This window comes from Perca flavescens, chromosome 4, assembly GCF_004354835.1.
Source record: "Perca flavescens isolate YP-PL-M2 chromosome 4, PFLA_1.0, whole genome shotgun sequence".
Lineage (NCBI taxonomy): Eukaryota > Metazoa > Chordata > Actinopteri > Perciformes > Percidae > Perca > Perca flavescens.
In genome coordinates this window covers 20697884-20718728 of record NC_041334.1, presented here as the reverse complement: position 1 = coordinate 20718728, position 20845 = coordinate 20697884, and the positions used below count along the sequence as shown (strand labels likewise).

The following is a 20845-nucleotide window of genomic DNA, read 5'->3' as shown; positions in this document are numbered from 1 at the left end:
TTTTAAAATTTTTTAGAACTTCAAGATCCCATCAGCTGCTGAAAACAAAACTAAACCAAATATGTATTTTTGGTGTGCTTTCTGCTAAGTGACATACTAATCTAGACAGGTAAGTGAGTGCACAGCAGATGCAGTCACCAAACAGGAATGTGTCATCACATCATCGCCACAGCTGACCTGAGGCCAATTGTGTATTTGACTCTCCTGTATAAGTCGATGGTAGAGCAAGTATGAAAAGGAAATCTTAAATCACCACTTCCAAAAATATTCAAAGACTTTTATTGTCCATGGACCTTTTTCACAGCAGACATTTTGACTTGTCACAGTAGGTAAAGCACAGCTGAAATTGATAACCTTAACGATGGCTCAATTCCATCAAGTGTCCCAGTAAGTTATTTCAGTGAGTCAGCATGCACAATACCAGGGACTCTCCTAAGTGGAATGCAGCCATCATTAATGGTTTTGAATACACCTGTGCTTTTCCTACTATGACATGTCCACATGTCTGCCGTGAAAAAGGTCTATTGTCAACATTCTATTACTGTGACTATCTCCAGGGATTGCTGGCTCAGTGAGGCAAATGGAAATGCCAAGAGTAATTGCATAGTCAAGAGACAGAAAGAAAAGGGCAAAGATGAAGTGTGAGATCTTAACAAGAAAGAAGGCCACTTTTACTAAATCCGTTGCCTACTGCCTTCACTCTGCACATTTCAACAGTTAACCAAGTCTTGAATTTACATTTCACTTTGACGTACTCTAAATTGATGAGGTGATTTCAGGCTGCAGAGAGAAAGTTGCTGCCAACACGACAAACTATCCTGTAAATGTCAGGTGACAGTATTTGTCCCCAGACAAAATATTAAATCTGCTTACTACCTTTTCAACATGGTGACCTTGTATAAACCGACTTATCTTGGTTTAATTTATGCATTTCTCTGCTCTCTGTGTTCATATTTACCAGTTGCTATAGCAACGCTGATATTGTTTTCGCATTGTGAGTCTGTGTCATCATGGCAAAATGTGCTCCTGGAGACACCTACCGTAGCTGGAACTACCACAGAGGCTGTTTTGAGTAGTTTGCTAGGTGTTTGTTGATACTCTATGTTGGTCTGTTGCCTGATTTTTTTTCACGGCATGAAAAATACTGGCCACGTGATGTTGGTGGCTGTGGTGTTCTTTCTTCGAGACTGTGCTGGATCCTGGAATGCCGGTGCCACTCAACCGTGACTCTTTTTCTGTATGCAGATCTGACAGCCACATTCTGCTTTATGATGAATCATGCCTAGGTTAGCTTTGCAATGTAACAATTAGGTCTATGTTATTTCAAGTAGTTTGATAAGAGATGGCTGCTTTGACACTAAAAGATACCCGTGCTTTTTAATGTCAATGCAGTCGTACAGCAGTGACATTTTGCAAAAGCTGCTACACAGAGGTAACAAATCAACAAAACCATAATACTTGTCAACTATATAATAAATACTAAAGACAAAGGACAGATTCCTAAATGATACGATCTCAGATTTCCAGAGAGAGATCATCATACGAAGAGAGATCATATTCCACAGCTTGGACATTTTTATTTGACTTTACATACTCACCACACCAGGAAAGATTTTGGTGAGTCGGTCAACAGCTGCCATGGCTTTGGGCTTCCCTCCTCCAAGACAGTCTTCAAACTCATAGAGCGGCTGTCGGACTGGATTGGAATATGAGATCTTTGCATTGTCTACAAATGTGATGTGTCTCACTCCCCATCCCTGGAGAACACAAGAGAAACATAATTCATATTTTCAAACACATTCATTTGAAATACTTAACCACTTTTCACTGACATGAGCATTGTCCTAAGCAGCAGTTTGTAAGCAGCTTCAGTGACAATGAGTGACAGTTTGTGTACCCTGTGTTTATTTCAAAATGAATACTTGTCACTTTCATTTGGAAATTATGGATTCATCAGTAGCAGTTAGTACAACCTTAGGTTATTCTATATGTATTTATATCACTATGCTAACATAGAGCCACACTATCAATTACATTACAACAGGGCATTTTCCATGTCTAAACTAACTGAAAGAGTGTCTAAAGTGCTCTCAGAACTGTAAATGACAAGCACAAAAAAAGCATGCAGCGTACAGACGTGAATTAAAATGAACATTATAACTGCAGGCAGCCATACACTGGCAACACTCTAATGTAGTCAGTTAGTTGCAGTTACATTTACTTCAAAAAAGGACAAAACATTACATTCAAGGTCATGCATTATATACAAGCCTAACATTTTCAATTGTAAGTCAAATAAAATAGATGTCCACATCTAAAAATGGTGTGATGCAGAAAAGGAGAGATTTGAACAAACTACAGCGAAGCTAAATGTCTACGTTTTTGAAAAAAAATGTTTTTAAAATGACTTCATTACAGGTAGGTTGTGGTGTATGAAAAGTATTTGAAAAACCTACAGAGTACTAGCCGTTTGGATCTGGTCAATGAATAATGCGCATTCATTTAATGCTTGGGGAACAGACTTTACAGTAAACAGAGAATGACAATAGTTTCTTATGTAAATTAGCATTATGTTATTACTAGTGTTATTGGATAAACTCCAATGAAAATATGTGGATAAAATCACAGAATCTTGAATTATGTGGTTATGAAGTTAAACAAATATTCATACAGTGAGTAAAACAAAAACATTTACAAGTTAACAATTTAGGGTTATCAGAACTCACAGCTTCTGACAAGCTTACTGGAGAGAAATAAATGTAGATGGAAATAAATTGTAATACCGTATAGCTTCTATGAGAATCTGATGGGAATGACTGAGGCACGGCTAGGCAAATTTGTTTATAGTACCAAGCAAATTCTTTTTGGCCTAGATCAGCCAGTAAGAGTTGGGCAGGGTTTGAGGTGTTAAGGGAGAAGACAAGCTTATAAAAAACATTACTGATTGGACTGCAGGTTAATTTGGTTGGAGGCTATCTGTCCCATCTTTCCTGAAAAGGTGCTACATACAGTACATCATCAGAACAGATAACAGTTATCAATGAAGGTGATCCTTGAAAGACTTCACATTTTGCAGAGCCATGTACAATACTGACTCGTGAAAGTCTGTGGAACATGTTGATTACTCTGTCTACAGTTGGTAGCGGTTCACTGATAGTCAACTGGGCTCGTATTTGCCAAGACATTAAATAGCTAATCAAAATCCTGACTTAGCAGTTACTGATTGCTCTCCACGAATGTCAGTTATATGTACACTGGCAATTTAACATGTACAACGATCAGATTATCAGTTGAGGTATTCTTTCTCTGATGTCACAGTCTGCAGCCATTGGAAAGCAACACGTTTAAATTGTCTTACCACTTGTATTTTTGATAGTGGAGTCAATTAATGTGACAGGTTGGACAATTTCCTAAAATGTCCATAGCAAAAGTTGATTGACTTATAACTGTAGCTGTTGTGTCTTTAGGAGCACAGTTTCTTACTCTTATTTTTCATTTGTGACATTCTGATGAGTATGGAGGCACATTGCTGTCACAAGTCTGGTGCTATTACAGCAGATACAACACAGGAACGTGCTAATTAAACAATGTTTAAAAGCCAAGATCACACTACACTGCTAAAACCTTATTGGTCATGTACGATTTTACACAATATGCTAAGCTCTAAAAACACAGCGTCAAATTCCTGCATACTTTAATCCTAAATCTATATGTCTGTTAATTCATCCATGTATCCTTTCACCCTTACCAGGAGAGTCCTGGCTACATTGCAGCCCAAAGTCCCAGCTCCCAGTAGAAGACACTTTGTGGTGACCACCTTGTCCAGGTCCAGGGAAGGAACCAGCCTCCATCTCATTAGCTTCAGGTTCAGATCAACTGATGACTCTGCAAGCCTGCAGACAATCAATGGAGACAACTGAAGATCCTCTTTGGCCCGAAACGTGTAAGAAGACGTATGCGACCGGAATGACAACATGGCCCAAATGACACAAACGCGTGTCCCAGGTAAACATACTGTGCGTGCGCTTTGGAGGTAACGTCGGTCTTCAGGGGGGTGAGATAGAGTTAATCAGAGCGTTTCTATGTCCACAGTAGTAAACTAGAATTCCCGCCTTGCGGTTGTATGCCTCTGCCAACCAGTCAAGTTGCAAATTACATCCATTGCTGTCCAGACTCATGTAGTGAAGACGTTAAAGCGATTTAATACAAGGTATGAAGTGTATTTATTGGCGAAACATGGATGCTTCACACTCCTCTTCAACCTGGCAGCACTGAAAATCTTTACAATCACCATAATTTCAAGGTGTAGGCTACAGCTAGAGCTTTGTCAAAGTGGTCAGCCGTGGTTATTTTGAGCAGAAGTGAACACAAACGGTCAGAAGTCAGCTTTCTCTTGTTATTTCAATCTAGTGGCAACGCTCCAACTGCAACTGGCGCTTACGCAAGGACGCCTGAAATCGATCTAGAGAAGTTAAAAGTGTCTGCGTTCATGTACTTGCGTAGGGTAACAAAGTTATTTAACTTTTCACAGCAACAGATAACACAGCTAACCTGACTCCGTCAGATGGATTGCTTCACATTTGCTCGGCATATCCATCTGGGAACTTTCCGTTGGAGAACTTTTGGGGAGGGGCGAAAATACTGGTTAGCTGATTGGATAAGCCATCTGTCTATCACCACCTATGTTTGTGATAGACGGGCCAAATCAACCAATCAGATCAAACTCTTGCCAAAACCAGTCGGGAGAAGAGCAAAAACATATTTTCCTCAGAGAAAAGCCTCCAGTGCCGTTTTTTTGCTCTTCTTTCAATGAAGGAATACTTTCTAATTTGGATAAAACTTGCGCGATAGCTACGCTCATCTCATCCGTGGAAGCTGCCATGTTGTTTAGATTAACAGTCGCTTCTCGTTGCGTCACACCTAAACCCGCATCAAAACAAATGCTGATTGGTCGGTCGTTTGGCGAACGGCTCCAAATTTTCTCTATCTCAAGATGCCAGAGTGATCTGCGAGTAGAAAACTGGAGCTCGCGAGATCAGGACGGTCTCACAAGGCTATAACACAGCATGTATGACTGATACAACTTTAATAAAAAAAATAATCCAAATCATCCCCTTAACATAAAGCACCAAAAGATAAAGACTTTGCTGTAGATTATCTACTTTGTCCAATACATATTGTTAAGCTCAAAAAGCTTAATCATTTCCTTTTTCATATTTATTATTTGTTGAATTTTGTTTTAGGCTGTAGGCTGGCAAAGTCCAGTTACACCCTTACACCTAAACACATTTGTATTGTGTTTATTACCTTTTAGGGTCCATGCATTCACTGAGGTTGACCATTCTGGGTCCCATGGCCCCCTTTGGGTTCTTCTCCCAACCTACACTCTTAGGACATGCTGTGAAAACAAAACACATCAACAGTGTAAAATAGGTATAACATGTCCGGTTTTCAGAAAAACAATGAAACATTAAAACTGTTTAATTGTTGATTCAGCCAAATAACAAAAACACATATTGTCACTTTGACAGAAATTTTTGTTTTATTTGCTCAAGTTTTGATAAATCCATTTCTGACATGTCTGCGTCAATCCCAACACAATGGAGGTAAATGGGATTTCAGTGTTCACAGCACTGAAAATACATTTAGAAAATGCAACAGCAATCTGTCTTTTCAGGGACAATGTCCTAGTTATTCTGGAATATGCACAGACCTTGTTGCCAATAGTTGTTATTGTACAGTAGAGGATGGATGAGAAAAACATGTTTTTTATTTTGTTTAAAGAGGTACAAAGGTAATATTATGCTTTTTCTCTTTTCTTTATTGTGTTATACATCTTTTTGTGCATGTAATAGGTTTACAAAGTCAAAAAGCCTAAAGTCCACCCCAAAGGGAATTAGTGTGAAAAGAGGAGCTGCAGTAATGTGCAGTACGACAAATGTTTTTTTTTTTTTTTTTTATTAAACCATGTAAACCTATTCTGGTACAACATCTTAATACAATTATGAACCTGAGAATGAGCATAATATGACCTCTTTAAGAATACAATGACTGGCGCTGTGACATTAACACAATGGGCCCTATTTTAACGATCTGAAACGCAAGTATGAAACGCAAAACGCAAGTAGCTTTGTGGGCGGATCTCGGGCGCTGTTGCTATTATACCGGCGGGATAAATGACTCTTGCGCCCGACGCAAATCTAAAATGGGTTAGTCTGAAGTAGCGAGGTGTGGTTTGGGCGTAACGTGCAATAAAGCAATCAGAGCGTCAGCTCACATTCCCTTAAAGAGCAGGCACGCTTGTTCCATGGCGGATTGCTATTATAACGGCGGATTTGCCTGGCGCACGCCAGTGGAGCTGTCCGGGATGCGGCAAAGTAATAAATTACCGTCTTGTCCGGGTGGCGATGTTGCTGCGGCCTCTCGGGCGCATCTCCTCAAGTCTGGAGAGGATTGCTGCAGCCATGGAGGCTCCAAACGCACCACCTGCACCTGTTGTGCCCCTCCCCCCACTCCATCTCCGTCCACCCGCTCCATCAGGAGCACATCACGCATTACTCCCGGACCAGATCCCACCGTAGTTCAACATCACGTCTCCTTAAGTCCTCTAATATTTCCTCATTTATGTCATCAACACATCCATGATTCATGGAAATGTTGTGTAAATCACAACAAGCCACAAAGAATGCTGCAACTTTTTGAGGACTGTACTGTAAAGTGCTTCCTGACCTATCCAAACACCTGAAGCGCATTTTCAGTAATATTTTTCCTTGTAATTATGTATGGTTTGCAAAAATTGGAATTGCTGCGTCTGTTTAGATGAGAGAAGTGTATGCGCATTGTGCACACGCTACATTATGGCCAAGCATGCGCCCCTAAAATAGCATCTGAATAACGCGCCATTGACTTTAGACCAGGTTTTTCCTGGTCAGTGGCGGAATTGTTTTCTGAAACTGAAAAATAGCACCAATAACGTTTGCGCCGGAACACGCCTCCTGTTTTCGCTGAATCGCCCCCGGGAGCGCAAATACATTCCCTAATTTACCGACGTGCGTCTGTGGAGGGAAAAGTCCGCTGTGCGTCGGGTGCAAAATAGGAATGATACATGCGTCGGTGTACAAAGGCAATTGCGCTGGGTGCAAGATAGGGCCCAATAAGACCACCAGCCAGTGCCCTCTGTCTGTCTGTCTGTCTGTCTGTCTGTAGACCAGTTAATATGTTTGGTAATTTGTTTACATGACATTTCTGATTCCAGCCAACTTCTGATTAATAAGAAGAATTGTCCAGGTACGTTATTTAATTAATTTAAATTAAGATTAGATTAATTGCAGTATGATATGTTACAGATTGCTGTGGCCAGAACCAGTATATGCTGTATTTTAGTGTAGAGCTGCATTCAAACTATTAAAACTTATTTGCTCAATTTAACGCCATGACATATTCACTTTCTTTTTCTTGTCCACTCAACCCTCTCTCTCTCATACAGTTTTGATGGTACCATGCATTAGTACTCTTGTTAACTCTTCACTGGTCAGTGAAACGTTGTCTGGACATGGACAATTTAAATAGATTGTGTGGGTTAAAAACAGTTTAATATTGATTCTGGACTGAGTTAATTTTAATGAATTTTATTTCTCCTTTCTGAAGAGTAAAACACGTTTTGGTTGTAGCAAGAACTGAGCCTGGTGTATCTGAAAAGTTGGGCTGAGGTAGATTGATGAATCCCTTTTAAAACAATACCAAATGTGTCCATGCAAAACCAAACAGAATAGCTGAATCATTTGTTGCATGAATACATCCTCTGTGGGTTCATTAAAAGCCAGGATGTGCTGAAGAGGTAGGCTAAGGTAAATAAAGACACCTAATCTGAACTCAACAAAAACCTTCACCCTGTTTCCCACCCTGCTATTACCATTTAAATTATTATTGCATCCCTTATTCAACAGATAAAGGAATAATGGAGAAGCTGTGTGAGATTAGTGTGGCTTCAAAAGGAAGCAGAAAGTCTTAGTGGAAACTAAGCCAAGAGTGAGGTTAGTGAGTCAGTTACAATACACGCACATACTTCAGATGGACAAAGAACAACTGCACATACAGACAAAGACATGTGACATAGCAACATACATGTTACGTTACACCCCCCCCCCAAACACACACACACACACACACACACACACACACAATTACCTGAGTTGAGGGGAAGCTCAGGTAGTTTTATCTGAAAGATGACACTGTGCTGAATGGAGCGGCTTCCCTGCAGAGTTCTGTCCCTGAAACACAGCACCTCCACTGTGTCCAGCTTAGAGCCCCTGACACACACACACACACACACACACACACACACACACACACACACACACACACACACACACAGATTATGCAAAAGTCATGAAAATAACACATGGCCTGCACGGCTTAGAAGCTCTAAAGTGTACACTTGAAATAAAAATAAAATCTCAGACATACAACTTAACATGGAATATGCACTCTCTCCCTCTCCAATATAAGAAACAAAATCCAGACAAATGAGCACTCACAACAATATGATCAACACGTATCCACATACCAAGCCATTTCCCCTAATATGGTACTAAATGACCACAGTCACATTACAAAATCAAACTCCAGTCAAACAACTCAATAAGTGAGACATCACGGCTACATTGTAATTCTATCTTCACCCATCTAAGCCAGTATCAACAGTTTAAATTTAACACTGAGAGAAAGTGTAGTCAAGCACAAGATTGATGAGGTTTGTATTGGACAAAAACCACCTCTAACTACTGAGTGTGAGGTCCAAACAGTCTTAAGATATTTGCTGCTGATAATAAGCCATTGGTATCACCAAACAATATTGCATAACTGGCCCATATGGGAGTTTCCTTGTTTACATGAAAAATAATTATGCAATAAAAATCTGAAATAGCAAGACCAAGTGCCAGGAAAAACTAAGCTCTCTGGGGAGAAATGACTGATTGTGCACCTGAACCAAGACACACATCCAAACTAAACTGTAATTGCAGCAGTGAAACATGTAGACCCAAATGCAGTGATAAGTCATGCAGTGACATTTCTGAATGATACTGCAATTTAATGATGTGATGTAACAATGTTTTCATTTATCTTCAGATATTAAAATCAATTTGAAGAGACTGATAGTTGTTTGGTCTTGACATCATCATGTCTAGTGCTATCTTTGTCAAAATCATGTTGCTTTTCTGTGGTAAATCAATCTGCATTTCCAGCTCCATTCTCATACAGCTTTGAATTTGATTTCACAGAGAACCACCAATCAGTCAAAATCTGGCAATAGAGCATTCAGTGTGTATGCTCCTAGAACAAGAGAGCCTTCCTGCTGATTAAAAGTTTGCACCTGCACTATTTTCTTTTAAGAATAAACTCAAAAAGATAGCTGGTACTTCACTTTTTCCCCTTGTTCTTGGTATGCATATTTGTGTGTGTGTGTGTGTGTGTGTGTGTGTGTGTGTGTGTGTGTGTGTGTGTGCGCGCGTGTGCGTGTGCATGTGCGTGTGTGTATGTTTTAACTTAATAGTTGCATCACTTTGTAAAACACATTTCTTATAATAAACCAGATCAAAATAAACAATGTCTATCTGGAATGTAGGTAAACACATGCTAATTAGCTATAAATGGAAATGGACGGGACTGATATTAAGTATTAGTCATTTGTCCTAAACGGCAAAAACATGCAAAAAGACTGGACGCAGTAGCTGAAATAATACTTCTTGTTGTATATTCCAGGGAAACATCTACCTATCTTGCAACAAGATAATAACTGGTTACAGTGATACAATGGAATGTGGAGGGCAATACACTTGTAAACTTAACCTTGTTTAAATCGTGAATGAATTACATTTGTAAGTAGTAGGCTAAATTGGTTACAAATAGCGATGCACCGATTGACCAGCTGGTGACCGGAATTGGCCAATTTTCAGGTGATCGGCCATGACTGGCGACCTGCCGGTCAGTCTGACACACGATTTTGTGCCAGGTCAAATGCACTTGGACGCGCATGATTAACATCGTGCAACATCAGCACACGTGCACACGCAGGGTTTGCGCTATATGCATGTATCAGCTGTTTATGAAATGTCATAAAGCCATAATTTTACATGGCTCTGCAGAGCAGTCTGCTCTACTGATCTCAGGCGAACGGTCAGCTGCTCTCTCTCCCCACTGACAGTAGGTTTCCACACAGCGAAATTTCGCTTTGCTCTCATTGACGGTAGGTTTCCACACAGCGATATTTCGCTTTGCTCTCATTGAGGTTGAATGGAGACAAAATTCGCCCTGATTGAGCGAGATGAGAGCGAATCGCCGAGGGGAGCAAAATTAAGTTGATGAAAGTTTAACTTTATTCAAATGAGGACCACTCGAGAACCAATCAGGTCGTGTGTTTGTGTTTGGAGGCGGGAGTTACAAAAAAAGTCTGACAAAGATGGCGGAGGTTATCAGCGCCGTATCATGAAAATTTTGATGTGATTAAAATGTTTCTACACGAACATCGGTACTTCTATCAACACGAATTGTGTTTTATATGACACACAAACTTAATTAAATAGATCACTGTATATGTTAGTTTAAACACTCAAACTTTTCAGCTAGCCGACAGGTTAATTGCTAGCATGTTCGGACATTGGATTTCATTGTAGCCTAGCCAGGCAGCTAGCTAGCTGTTGTTTATATGTCACACGAACTTAAACAGGGAAAACACACCACCAAATAGAACAATGTAGATAGTTTAAACACTCAAAATGATTCAGCTAGCGGACAGGTCACCCGCTAGCATGTTCGGACGTTGCATTTCATTGTAAGCATAGCAAGGCAGCTAGGCTACATAGCCAGGTTACCAGAGCATTTATGAGCTAACATTTTACCAATGGTTTGCTGCTGTGCATTTTTACCGCCCTGTCTTCTGACAGCCCGGGACATTTAAAAAATTTTTGCGGTCTTGCGTGTTGTTTTAGCGACCACGCCCCCGAGGCAAACTTTCGCTGGCCAAAATTTGCGAGGTGTTTCGCTGTGTGGAACCCTACCGTGAGGCTGAACAACTGGAACATGAAAACCGCACTCACGCGGTCCCGTAAAATATGACAGCTACAGTTTATCGGAAAATAGTGTTGGACACACTGACTTTGATAAATGTACTGTTTATCAGGCCCCAGATGAGACAAGAAGCTAACGTTAGCAAACGCTGCAGTCCCTCTGCCTCGGACGCCACGCTGCAGGAGACGCTGTATTCCCCTGACACTCTGTATTAACGTTACTGTTTAAAATGCTTTCCAGGTTAGTGGGGGTGCATACCGCTCAAAACCAACCTTAAAAACGTAGTAATCTTCCCTCAGCGTTTAGTTTTGTTGCTAAACTGTGTGTAAAATGAGCTGTGACGTTAAATCGTCTGTTTCATTTGCTGGATTGTTCCGAGGTAACTGTCGGTAGCTAACGTTAGCAGATAAGCCCGTTGACAGCAACGGTAGTGTTCATATTTATGCACAATGACAAATGAAGCAAACTTGCTAAAAAAAGGAACTACACGCTGTTTTCAGGTAACGTTACTGTTGACGTTCCAACAGTGAGCGCTTGTTTAGCCAGGCTGGACATGTGGCAGATGAAAGAAGAAACAGACCTGGTGACAAAGCAGAAATGCTTCTGTTTGCAAAGAAAAACTTGCCATTGATGTACAAGTGATTGCAATAGGCCTGTGTGTGTTTTGAGAAATATCTTTACACTGCAAGGCTATTTATTTTTATTTGTTATTTATATATTATTTTATTGCCATTACCTGTTTTCATAGAGAAGTTTAGTTTGCTAAATATATTAAAAACAATTGTTGGATATTGGATGTGAAAAGAAGGAAATGGTTCTTCCATAACATTGCACTTTAGATGTGTGTGAATTTTCCACACCAGGAGTAATTTATATAGTTCGATTTTATAGCGATCGGATTATCTGTTAAAAAAATATATGTTCTATGCAAAATGTAAAATGTTCTATTAAAGAAAAGACAGAAAATAAATATTTGTGTGTGATGTAAAGTGGTTAGAAAAAAATGAAATCGGTATCAGCTAAAATCGGTATCGGCAGGTCAAACTCAATGAAAAATCGGAATCGGCCTAGAAAATTGTAATTGATGCATCTCTAGTCACAAACCAAAAACTATTTTAGTTACTGTAGATAGCCAAGTTCTTTTATAACTGGCAAACAATATTGTGTCATTTATACTTTCCAAATATTGCATCAGCCTTTTCAAGTGGTTTCCCATAATCTCAGAATGCAATTTGACCAATTGTCTTTATTTCTTAAAACTTCAGTATGGGGTTGTGAACACATTGCACAAGATAAACTCTTGATTGCAAAGTTACAAACTGACATGGGATTCAAATGTCTGCGTGACACCTGCAGATTATGTCACTTGTTTTAATCTGTGTAAATATTTGAATATGCTCAGATGTTGATTCTTAGATTTATTGCTAAACATTTAATCCAACAATCTGCACCAATTCCCCAGTGGTGTGCTGAAATATTTCCTCTGTAAATATTTCCAACAGTATATATTCCTCTGTAAATATTTCAGTAGAATATACAGTATCTCTCCGCAAAGCATATACAAGCTTCCACACAACACCATCATTTCTGCAACAACTTGAGTCAGTAAACACTTAACAATATATGAGCTGTAACATTATAATGCTGTGAAAAATGTTAGTCTTAATCACAAAACAAGAAGTCTCATGTGTGTTCTTCACTTACTAACATTTAATACTGGAGTTGCACATAATTCCCTCCCATTTTTGGACCAAAACATTATAATTTTTTACCCAAAATGCATTGCCTTGCCATGAGTGTATTTACATAAGAAAGCCTATGGTGTGGGTCTGGCATGGGTAAACAAAAAATAACATTTCACATCCATTTGGAAGGGATGCAACGATTGCAAGCACAGTGCCCTGATAACTCAATGAAATGTCCATTTTTGAAGTATTTGTGATAATATTGAACATCTTTAGGTGGATAAAATAATCTTGGCAACTAGCAATGAAGTCCTCACACTACAGACAAGGATGACTAGATAAAAAATGTAACTGTTCAGAAAGTCTGACTTTTTCACTCTGACAGAAAAGCTTTTATTTTAGTTTTTTGTAATGATACAAAGCTATCCAAGCAACAGCGTTCACTTTGGAAGTTCATATCAGCAACTTTAATCTAACCTGCTCCCTACACTTCAGTCAGGAAATTAGTTAAACAGAGATTTCCTGTCTTTTACTTTGTGGCTTTGTGCCTATATAAAGTCGACAGTGTAAGCTGAAAAACATTCACTAGTGAAATAATGTTTTGTTTGTGAACATGTGTTTTGAAACGCACAGTGAGTCCTCTGAGAATGCACGCACACACACACACACACACACACACACACACACACACACACACACACACACACACACACACACACACACACACACACACACACACACACACACACACACACACACACACACACACACACACACACACACACACACACACACACACACACACACACACACACACACACACACACACACACACACACACACACTCTTACCATCGGTTAGCTAAGAGGACCAGCAGATTTCTCAGAGGCCAGCCCGGATGTTGAGACAGAGTACATGGATCATAGACAGCCACAGTAACCTAGAAAAACCAAACAAGGTGTGTTTACATTACCAAAGTGTGTGTGAATGAGAGTGAGTGTAATACAATATCATTTAATCCGATGGTAGGGATGGGCCACAAAAAGTACTTTACAGAAGAATCCTACAATACTTGAAAATTAGAAAGTTTGAAAAACATACAAAAATAATTTAAACTATCAAACTAATCTTACAGAAATATTTTATATCTGTTGCTTTAAAGATCCCGTATGTAATATATTTACTGTATTAAATCCAAGAAGGACCACACTAAATCATCAGATATTAAGGAAACATGTTAAGAAATACTATCTTCTCTGACAAGAATGCTAAAGCCTCAACTGCTCATTTTGACACCTGGGTTTCCAAAAAACACAAAACGCAAACATGAAACGCAAACATGCAAAAACAGTGTGCTGCAGCCGTAGCAGCAACCAAATGAACTGGATTACCAGAGATGATTCATTCTACTTGACCTTAAAAAAAAACTCTTTTCTAAACAGTAGCGTGACATGGTAAAACACGGATAAATATTGGAAATGCATTTAAAAGATGGAGACAGCTTGAACCCGAAAGGACAGGAGTTGGATAATTTCCTCCTGAACAGCTTACTAAGCATTGAGCTTTTCATGGCTACTAGTAGGAATGGGCATTTTCAGTCATTTCAATTTTAGTGTGCTTGCATTAAATTATATAGAGTACTAAAGTTAGTTACTCGCAAAATAATTGAGACACAGCCGGTGAAGTGATCCTGATTGCTGCTGGCTAATGCCGCCATGCTAACACTAAATAACTAATGCTAATGCTACTGGAGGACCGGGCAAGCGGGCCACAGCTGGTTACCATGACAGACACCAGAGAAACCATAAGTTGGCTTCCTACTAATGGAAACATGCAATTTAACTTTGGCAAAACAACCATGCAATTGTTGAATAGGGACACAGCTTACCTTCTCTATGGTCGCTCTGCAATGTATGGTATGTTATGGAATGTTATTGTGGCTAACGTTACCATCGCCAGCTGCACAGTTATGATATGTAACCATAATGTGTAATGTACAGTGTATAGACAAGCTGCTTTTAGTAAATTATATTGTAGATCATGCAACAACTAATATTTGTATTCATCTATACATTATTCATCTATACATTAACTTAGACAAAGTTATAATATAATCATATGGAAGAAAGGCTATATGTTTATAGGGCTGGGCAATATATCAATATATCGATATCGTGATATGAGACTAGATATAGTCTTAGATTTTGAATATCGTATATCGTGATATGACATAAGTGTCTTTTACTGGTTTTAAAGGCTGCATTACAGTAAAGTGATGTATCTCTTCTGAACTTACCAGACTGTTCTAGCTGTTCTATAATTTCCCTTTTCCCCAATTAGACATTATGTCCACATTATTGATGATTATTTATCTAAAATCTAAGTGTGAAAATTTTGTTAAAGCACCAATTGTCAACCCTAGAATATCGCCGCAATATCGATATCGAGGTATTTGGTCAAGAATATCGTGATATCTGATTTTCTCCATATCGCCCAGCCCTATATCTTTATTTAAATTGTATACATAATGGGGTCAGGAAAGTAGTAGAACCGAAGATCTCCCCCCTGCCAAAATTTCTTCCCCTGCTTCTGTTCAGCTGCCGAAGCCAACAAACAGTGACTGTGACCTGGATTCAGAAAGTCAGCGGGTACAGAGCTCTGCAAGAACACAGGCTTTTATGACAACATAGCCAGCATACTATGCTGCGCTGTGGAGTAATGTGTGGCAATGAAAGACTAGCATCTAGCTAACATTGACATTGTGGGACATTGAACAATTTGGACTACAATAACCATTTTAAACGCTAGCTGTCAGTATTACATATTGCACCTTTAAAATATAAAAACCCCAGAAAACAAACTACAGTAGTACCTTCTTATTATCGGTGAAGAATGTGTCCCAGTCTCCAAGTGGAGCCATCTGTACAGTGTCATCTGTGTACTTCATTAGGAAGTATGGCACTGCAGTGGTCCCGCTTTTGATGTACAGGACATCATAGGCCTCCTGCAAGGCTGCGATCTGAGACAGAAATAATTAGGAGTCAGCTATAATTATAGAAAGCTCTGTGCTGTACATTACCTCAATCATGTATATAGATACAGCTTTTAAAGGGCAATCATAAATAATATCTATCTATCTATCTATCTATCTATCTATCTATCTCCTGGGGAATCCCGAGGCCTTCCCAAACCAGATGAGATATAATCTCTCCAGTGTGTGGTGGGTGTACCCAGGGGTCTCCAACCAGTTGAAAGTTGCTGGGAAAACCGCTAAAGGAAGGCGCCCAGGACGCATCCTGGGTATTAGAGCACGGATAAGTCTTGCTGTGAGAGAAGTATTTTTTCTAACTCATATATGTACTTTACAGTACAGTAGATATTGCAGTTTATCAAAGTCAAGACTGCCAGAGACAGAGGTCAGTGAAGTCATATTGTGATTCTGGATCGATCTTAGCGCTGAACTGATATAACTTTGGTAGGTTGGTGGCTCACGAATCCCTCTTATGAACTGCCAAGGTGTCAAGGACAGAGACAATAGAAGGGAGACGGGAAAGAGGGGGAAGATGGAGAAATCGCAATCGCTATGGTCTATAGTTGGCGTCAGGCTGTTCATGAATCATTCTAACTCTTTTTTTAATGAGGCTTTTTCACTCCTTGGATACACAGACCAGAATAGTAACAATTCACTTCACTTCATTATACTATTCTATAACCCACAGAGTGTAGAGGGCTGCAACCACTTCATTTTCTACGAAAAGATGTAACTTACAGGGAAATTGGAATCATATTTAAAGTTTTAGGCCAGCATATGTCAATGAAAATTGTCAGCTAAAAGTATTTACTCCGAATATCACACGGTATGTTCTATGTGTGTGTGGAGCATGAAGGGATTACAACTAGCATTTCAGTGTGTAACCCTGTGTTGTAAAATGACAAATGAACCTTAATTTAGTAAAAAAAGTACTTAAGAAGTAATCAGTCACCAGTAGACAAATTTCAAAGTGTACTGTCCAAAATATTCATTCCAGTGGTTATATTATAATATCTAATGCTCTAAAAAGCCAACCTGTTTTGCTGAGAAAACTTGCTCTAGGGCAGACGGCTGTTGGACAATCCTTATTCCCTCTGGGAAACAGAGTGCAGGGAAGCAGAACCAGTAGTAGAAATGGTACTTCTTCAAATCCTAAAAAAAAGATGATCCGGAAAAGGAATCAAAAAAATGGCACAAAAGTGAAAGAAAAATAGAAAGATAGTCACACATGAAGTCATTAATATACAAAACGAACACATTAATAAGATGCTGTTTATACGCACCGCAAAGGTCAGCAGAATGAATTTGCAGAGGACGGATGGGTCCTTCAGTGCAGCCCCAGACTGTATAGCATCCCACATCTACAAAACAGGAGGTGAAAAATTGCATTCAGTAAATCACTTAATTCTCATCTGCACAACTTAGTGCCTTGGTGTCTACAGAAATTCACTACCTATGTCTGTATGTGAATGTGTGTGTCACCAAGAAAATTCCTATTGTATGTCTTATACCTCCATAGCCTCTTTCTCCAGCAGAGCCTTCTTATCGGCGGTCTTAAAGGCATCGAGTGTGTTGGTGTTATACAGCGTTCCAATAGCTGGACAGCAACGGGCTGGTGTCGGTCCATCCCTGACAGCAAAACACATAATACATTTGCATTAAACTGTACTTGTTTATTTGCAACGTGCTACATTTTGCTTTATTGATGGCTTCCAAATGACAGGAAAGTGGGAGCGGATTCAAATTTAGCTCAACCTTTAACTGAACTGGCTAATAAACTTTACAAAAAGGAAGATCACCCAATTTATAATTCCCTAACAATCAAAACTTTACTCATCTTTTATGAACACAGTGTAAAAGCTTAAAAAAAGGAAACCACCACAGTAATTGCATCTTGACCACATCATTTTCACACATATCTGAATGTTTAACCTGACCTAAATTTGACTTCCAGAGATCTTGAAATCTAACAAAGATTTATTCCTGAACAGAATGCAGTGTTCAAAATTAATTATGTAAATCAAGCCTTTTAGAGCATGAGAAACCATTAATAACTTAGATGACTTGTTTTATATTATATTATTTACTACTTCCCAATCAACCCTTTTATTGTACATTTGTATTTTTGATTGCACTTTTAAAGACTAAATATCACGAGAAGAAGGGTTAGGTAAATGGTTTATATATGCAACATACTGCATCATACTTACACTTCAAATGCACTGAACTCCAATGTCAGGCGAGTGGGCAAACCAAGTGGGTCACCTATAGGACAGAAATGTGAAGACAATAGTTAACTGATCTAGATGAGCAAATGTGCCTCCACTCTGCAACATGTATGTGACACTGCTTAAATAAAATGTTTATGAAATAGTTTCTAGAACTTTCTAGAAAGTGGGAAAAAAAAGTAACTGAAGAGTCATCGTTACGATGATACCATCTGATCTTACCACTCACCATTGTAGTAATATCCTTTGATACTTTTGGGGCTTTCGTCCAATCTGTAGTCGTTGAGTTTCTTCTGAGTGAGCTGGTGCCAGAAGCCTGCCTCCAGAGCACTGCTGAAGGGAGCAAATTGCAGCTTGAGGTCTGGAGTGGAGGACGCTGCTTCACTGGTGTCAGATGCCATCACAACTTCACTAACAGGAAGCGCAACCAAGTACTGCAAGCTGTGAAATTAAACAGTTGTGGGTTACAAAAGAGTTGCAGGCTCTATAATCGGTCATACCTTCAACACACTTTCAGTATGATGGTTACATGATTTCCCACTACTGTTGCAACCAACTCAACAGGCTTAACACATAGGCTACCAGTGTTTCCTCTATGTTGATTTTGTATTCTTTTGATATTACTTTATATGTCTTCATAAAAAAATAAAAACTTTTGCAACTAAAAACTGCAAAGTGCCAAGCTTTGGCCAGCTTTCAAATACATTTAATTCAAGTATAAAATAAAACTGTTAAATAAAAAGAGCTTTTCGTTCAGAGTTCGGTGGGAGTTTAGAGCATTGAAAGAGTGCGTTGGTTGACTGGCATGTTAGGTATTTTAGGTTGTTGTTTGTCCACGTCTTTAATGTTCATCTCTGGGTGATGGCATACCATGTGAGTTCTCAAGTTTGTGGTGTTTCCAAATATACTTAACTTTTGCTTTGCAAAGCCTGCATATAGCATGATTCCTATCAAGTTCCATCTAACCCCTCAAGGTTATAAAAGCCGAAATGTGCCCAAATTCTCGCCTTCAATGAGGATGGAGCAGGTTGAATAATTCTTTCTGTGAGGTTTGCCATTGTTTACGCCGACTAAACTACTTCTGTTGCACTCGTTCTTCTTTTGATTATAACAGGTTCCCAGGCGCCATCTATGGGAATGGCGAGCTAAACTCATTTCAGGACAATAGTAAACATGCCTTTACAAAACGAAAATAAATAAATAAAATAAATATGAATTGATTTTTGGAATTCTATGAATCGATTTTGAATTGGTAGAGCTTGAATCGCGATACGAATGTGAATTTTTTTTGGGGGGAAACAGACCTGCCCACACTGCTAAAAACAAATCCTAAAGGAAACACTGGGCTACACACAATAAAATAAAATTGTATAAGGTGCTGAGTTAATGAGCTCTGATGGTGCTGGTAAATACATAAGCCAGTGAAGTTAACAGTAAAAGTATACACTTATTCAGAGAAATTAGTCAGCTGATTCAGTCAGTTCACCAATCAGTTAATTGGTAAAGCATGAAATAAATAATAGATGTATCAACAAGCGCATTGGTTATGAGAAAGTGAGCCTACTTATGGAGTGCATCTCTAACGATGCAATAGTCTGTGCCAAAACAAAATAAATGTTTAAATCATTCACAAAAAGGGTAAAGAAAGAGGGTGTCATATTTTGTATTGTGGAGCCCTTTGCTGGACTTTTTTATAGCATCCATAACATAAAATATCCTAGCCAAGGACTTTGGGGTTTGTGACTATTGGTCAGACTAAATAAACAATTCTGGGCTCTGCAGTAACTAGTCAGTCAATCTCAAAAGTGATATAGGTTAATCTACAAAGGATACTTTGTGCACATTCCATTGTTATGCCTGATAACACTACTGATGTCAACGTTTTGATAACATGTTGGCAAATCCCGCTGTTTATATCAACAAAACATGCAAACTGAAGCCTTGCCAGTCATGTGTTATTTGGGTTATTTCTATTGACAAACATGTGGCACCAAGTCCTTCAACCCTTTAACACTTTAAGGATCTTGTTTAGAACTTTGAAGTGTCACAGGTAAATTAAAGTTAATCCATGTATGAATTCCATTTACTTTATCAGGATTTTTAACGTTACACAGACCACACAGTGAAAGCATTTGCTTTGAAAGCTTAAACTTCTCAACGGTTTTAAAACACGACGAGCATCTCCGAGGAAACAAATATTACGATATAACTGGATTTCAAACCAGATAAATTAACGTCAAACACATCATCTGTCAAACTGTGATATGCTTTGGTTTGTACCATGGATGTATAATAACACTAGTGATTGTACACTTACCAGAAATCCTTACTTCCTGGTCAGGTTGATCATGTGATCACGGGACTTGTCAATACAGCAATGCAGTGTGGGTAAGTAGTTAGCCAGCTTAGCTTAGCTGCTAAAGAAGTGTGTATGTGTCTTAAGGTGCAAGTACCATTGAGTAAAATATGAAGTACCAAAATAAAAGTAGGAACGCGCAAACGACGAAGCACGAGAAAACTGACAAAAACTTATACGCGCCGTTTCTTTTCATTACGGATTGAGATGGGTAACGTTACGGACGGTAAAAGGTTGCGAGCCACCGAGAAGTAACGTTGACGTATGTTTTGTTATCTGTTAAACCGGTTAAAGGCATGGGGAGGTTACAAACGAAACATACTTGTATTTAAACAGGAAGAAGTTCACATTCCCGGAAATGTAGGAAAGGAGCTACGAATTCATTTTCATAAGAATGGTTGCCGGAATATCATGTATTGGCTTCACCTGCACACCGGACTGTGAGTTAGGGGGCGTCTCAAAACTACACTGCTGAAAC

General features: G+C 39.1%; 1 protein-coding gene across 3 annotated transcripts in view; it reads right to left on the bottom strand.

Moving 5' to 3' along the window:
* atg7 (ATG7 autophagy related 7 homolog (S. cerevisiae)) overlaps positions 1–20845 on the bottom strand; it is a 66306-nt gene extending 45461 nt beyond the window's left edge. For 2 of the 3 annotated variants that reach the window (XR_003692399.1, XM_028575938.1), the window contains exons 1-12: positions 20329–20845; positions 18241–18452; positions 17994–18048; positions 17295–17412; positions 17067–17144; positions 16819–16935; positions 15625–15771; positions 13604–13692; positions 8188–8309; positions 5308–5398; positions 3749–3893; positions 1599–1757 (exon numbers count right to left, since the gene is read on the bottom strand). Coding sequence is in view for 2 of the 3 variants with exons in the window: in XM_028575938.1 (XP_028431739.1) it covers positions 1599–1757; positions 3749–3893; positions 5308–5398; positions 8188–8309; positions 13604–13692; positions 15625–15771; positions 16819–16935; positions 17067–17144; positions 17295–17412; positions 17994–18048; positions 18241–18412 (1293 nt within the window). In the remaining variant the exon portion in view is untranslated. The remainder of the gene's footprint in view (positions 1–1598; positions 1758–3748; positions 3894–5307; positions 5399–8187; positions 8310–13603; positions 13693–15624; positions 15772–16818; positions 16936–17066; positions 17145–17294; positions 17413–17993; positions 18049–18240; positions 18453–20328) is intronic. The other variant, XM_028575939.1, reaches the window with a different exon arrangement.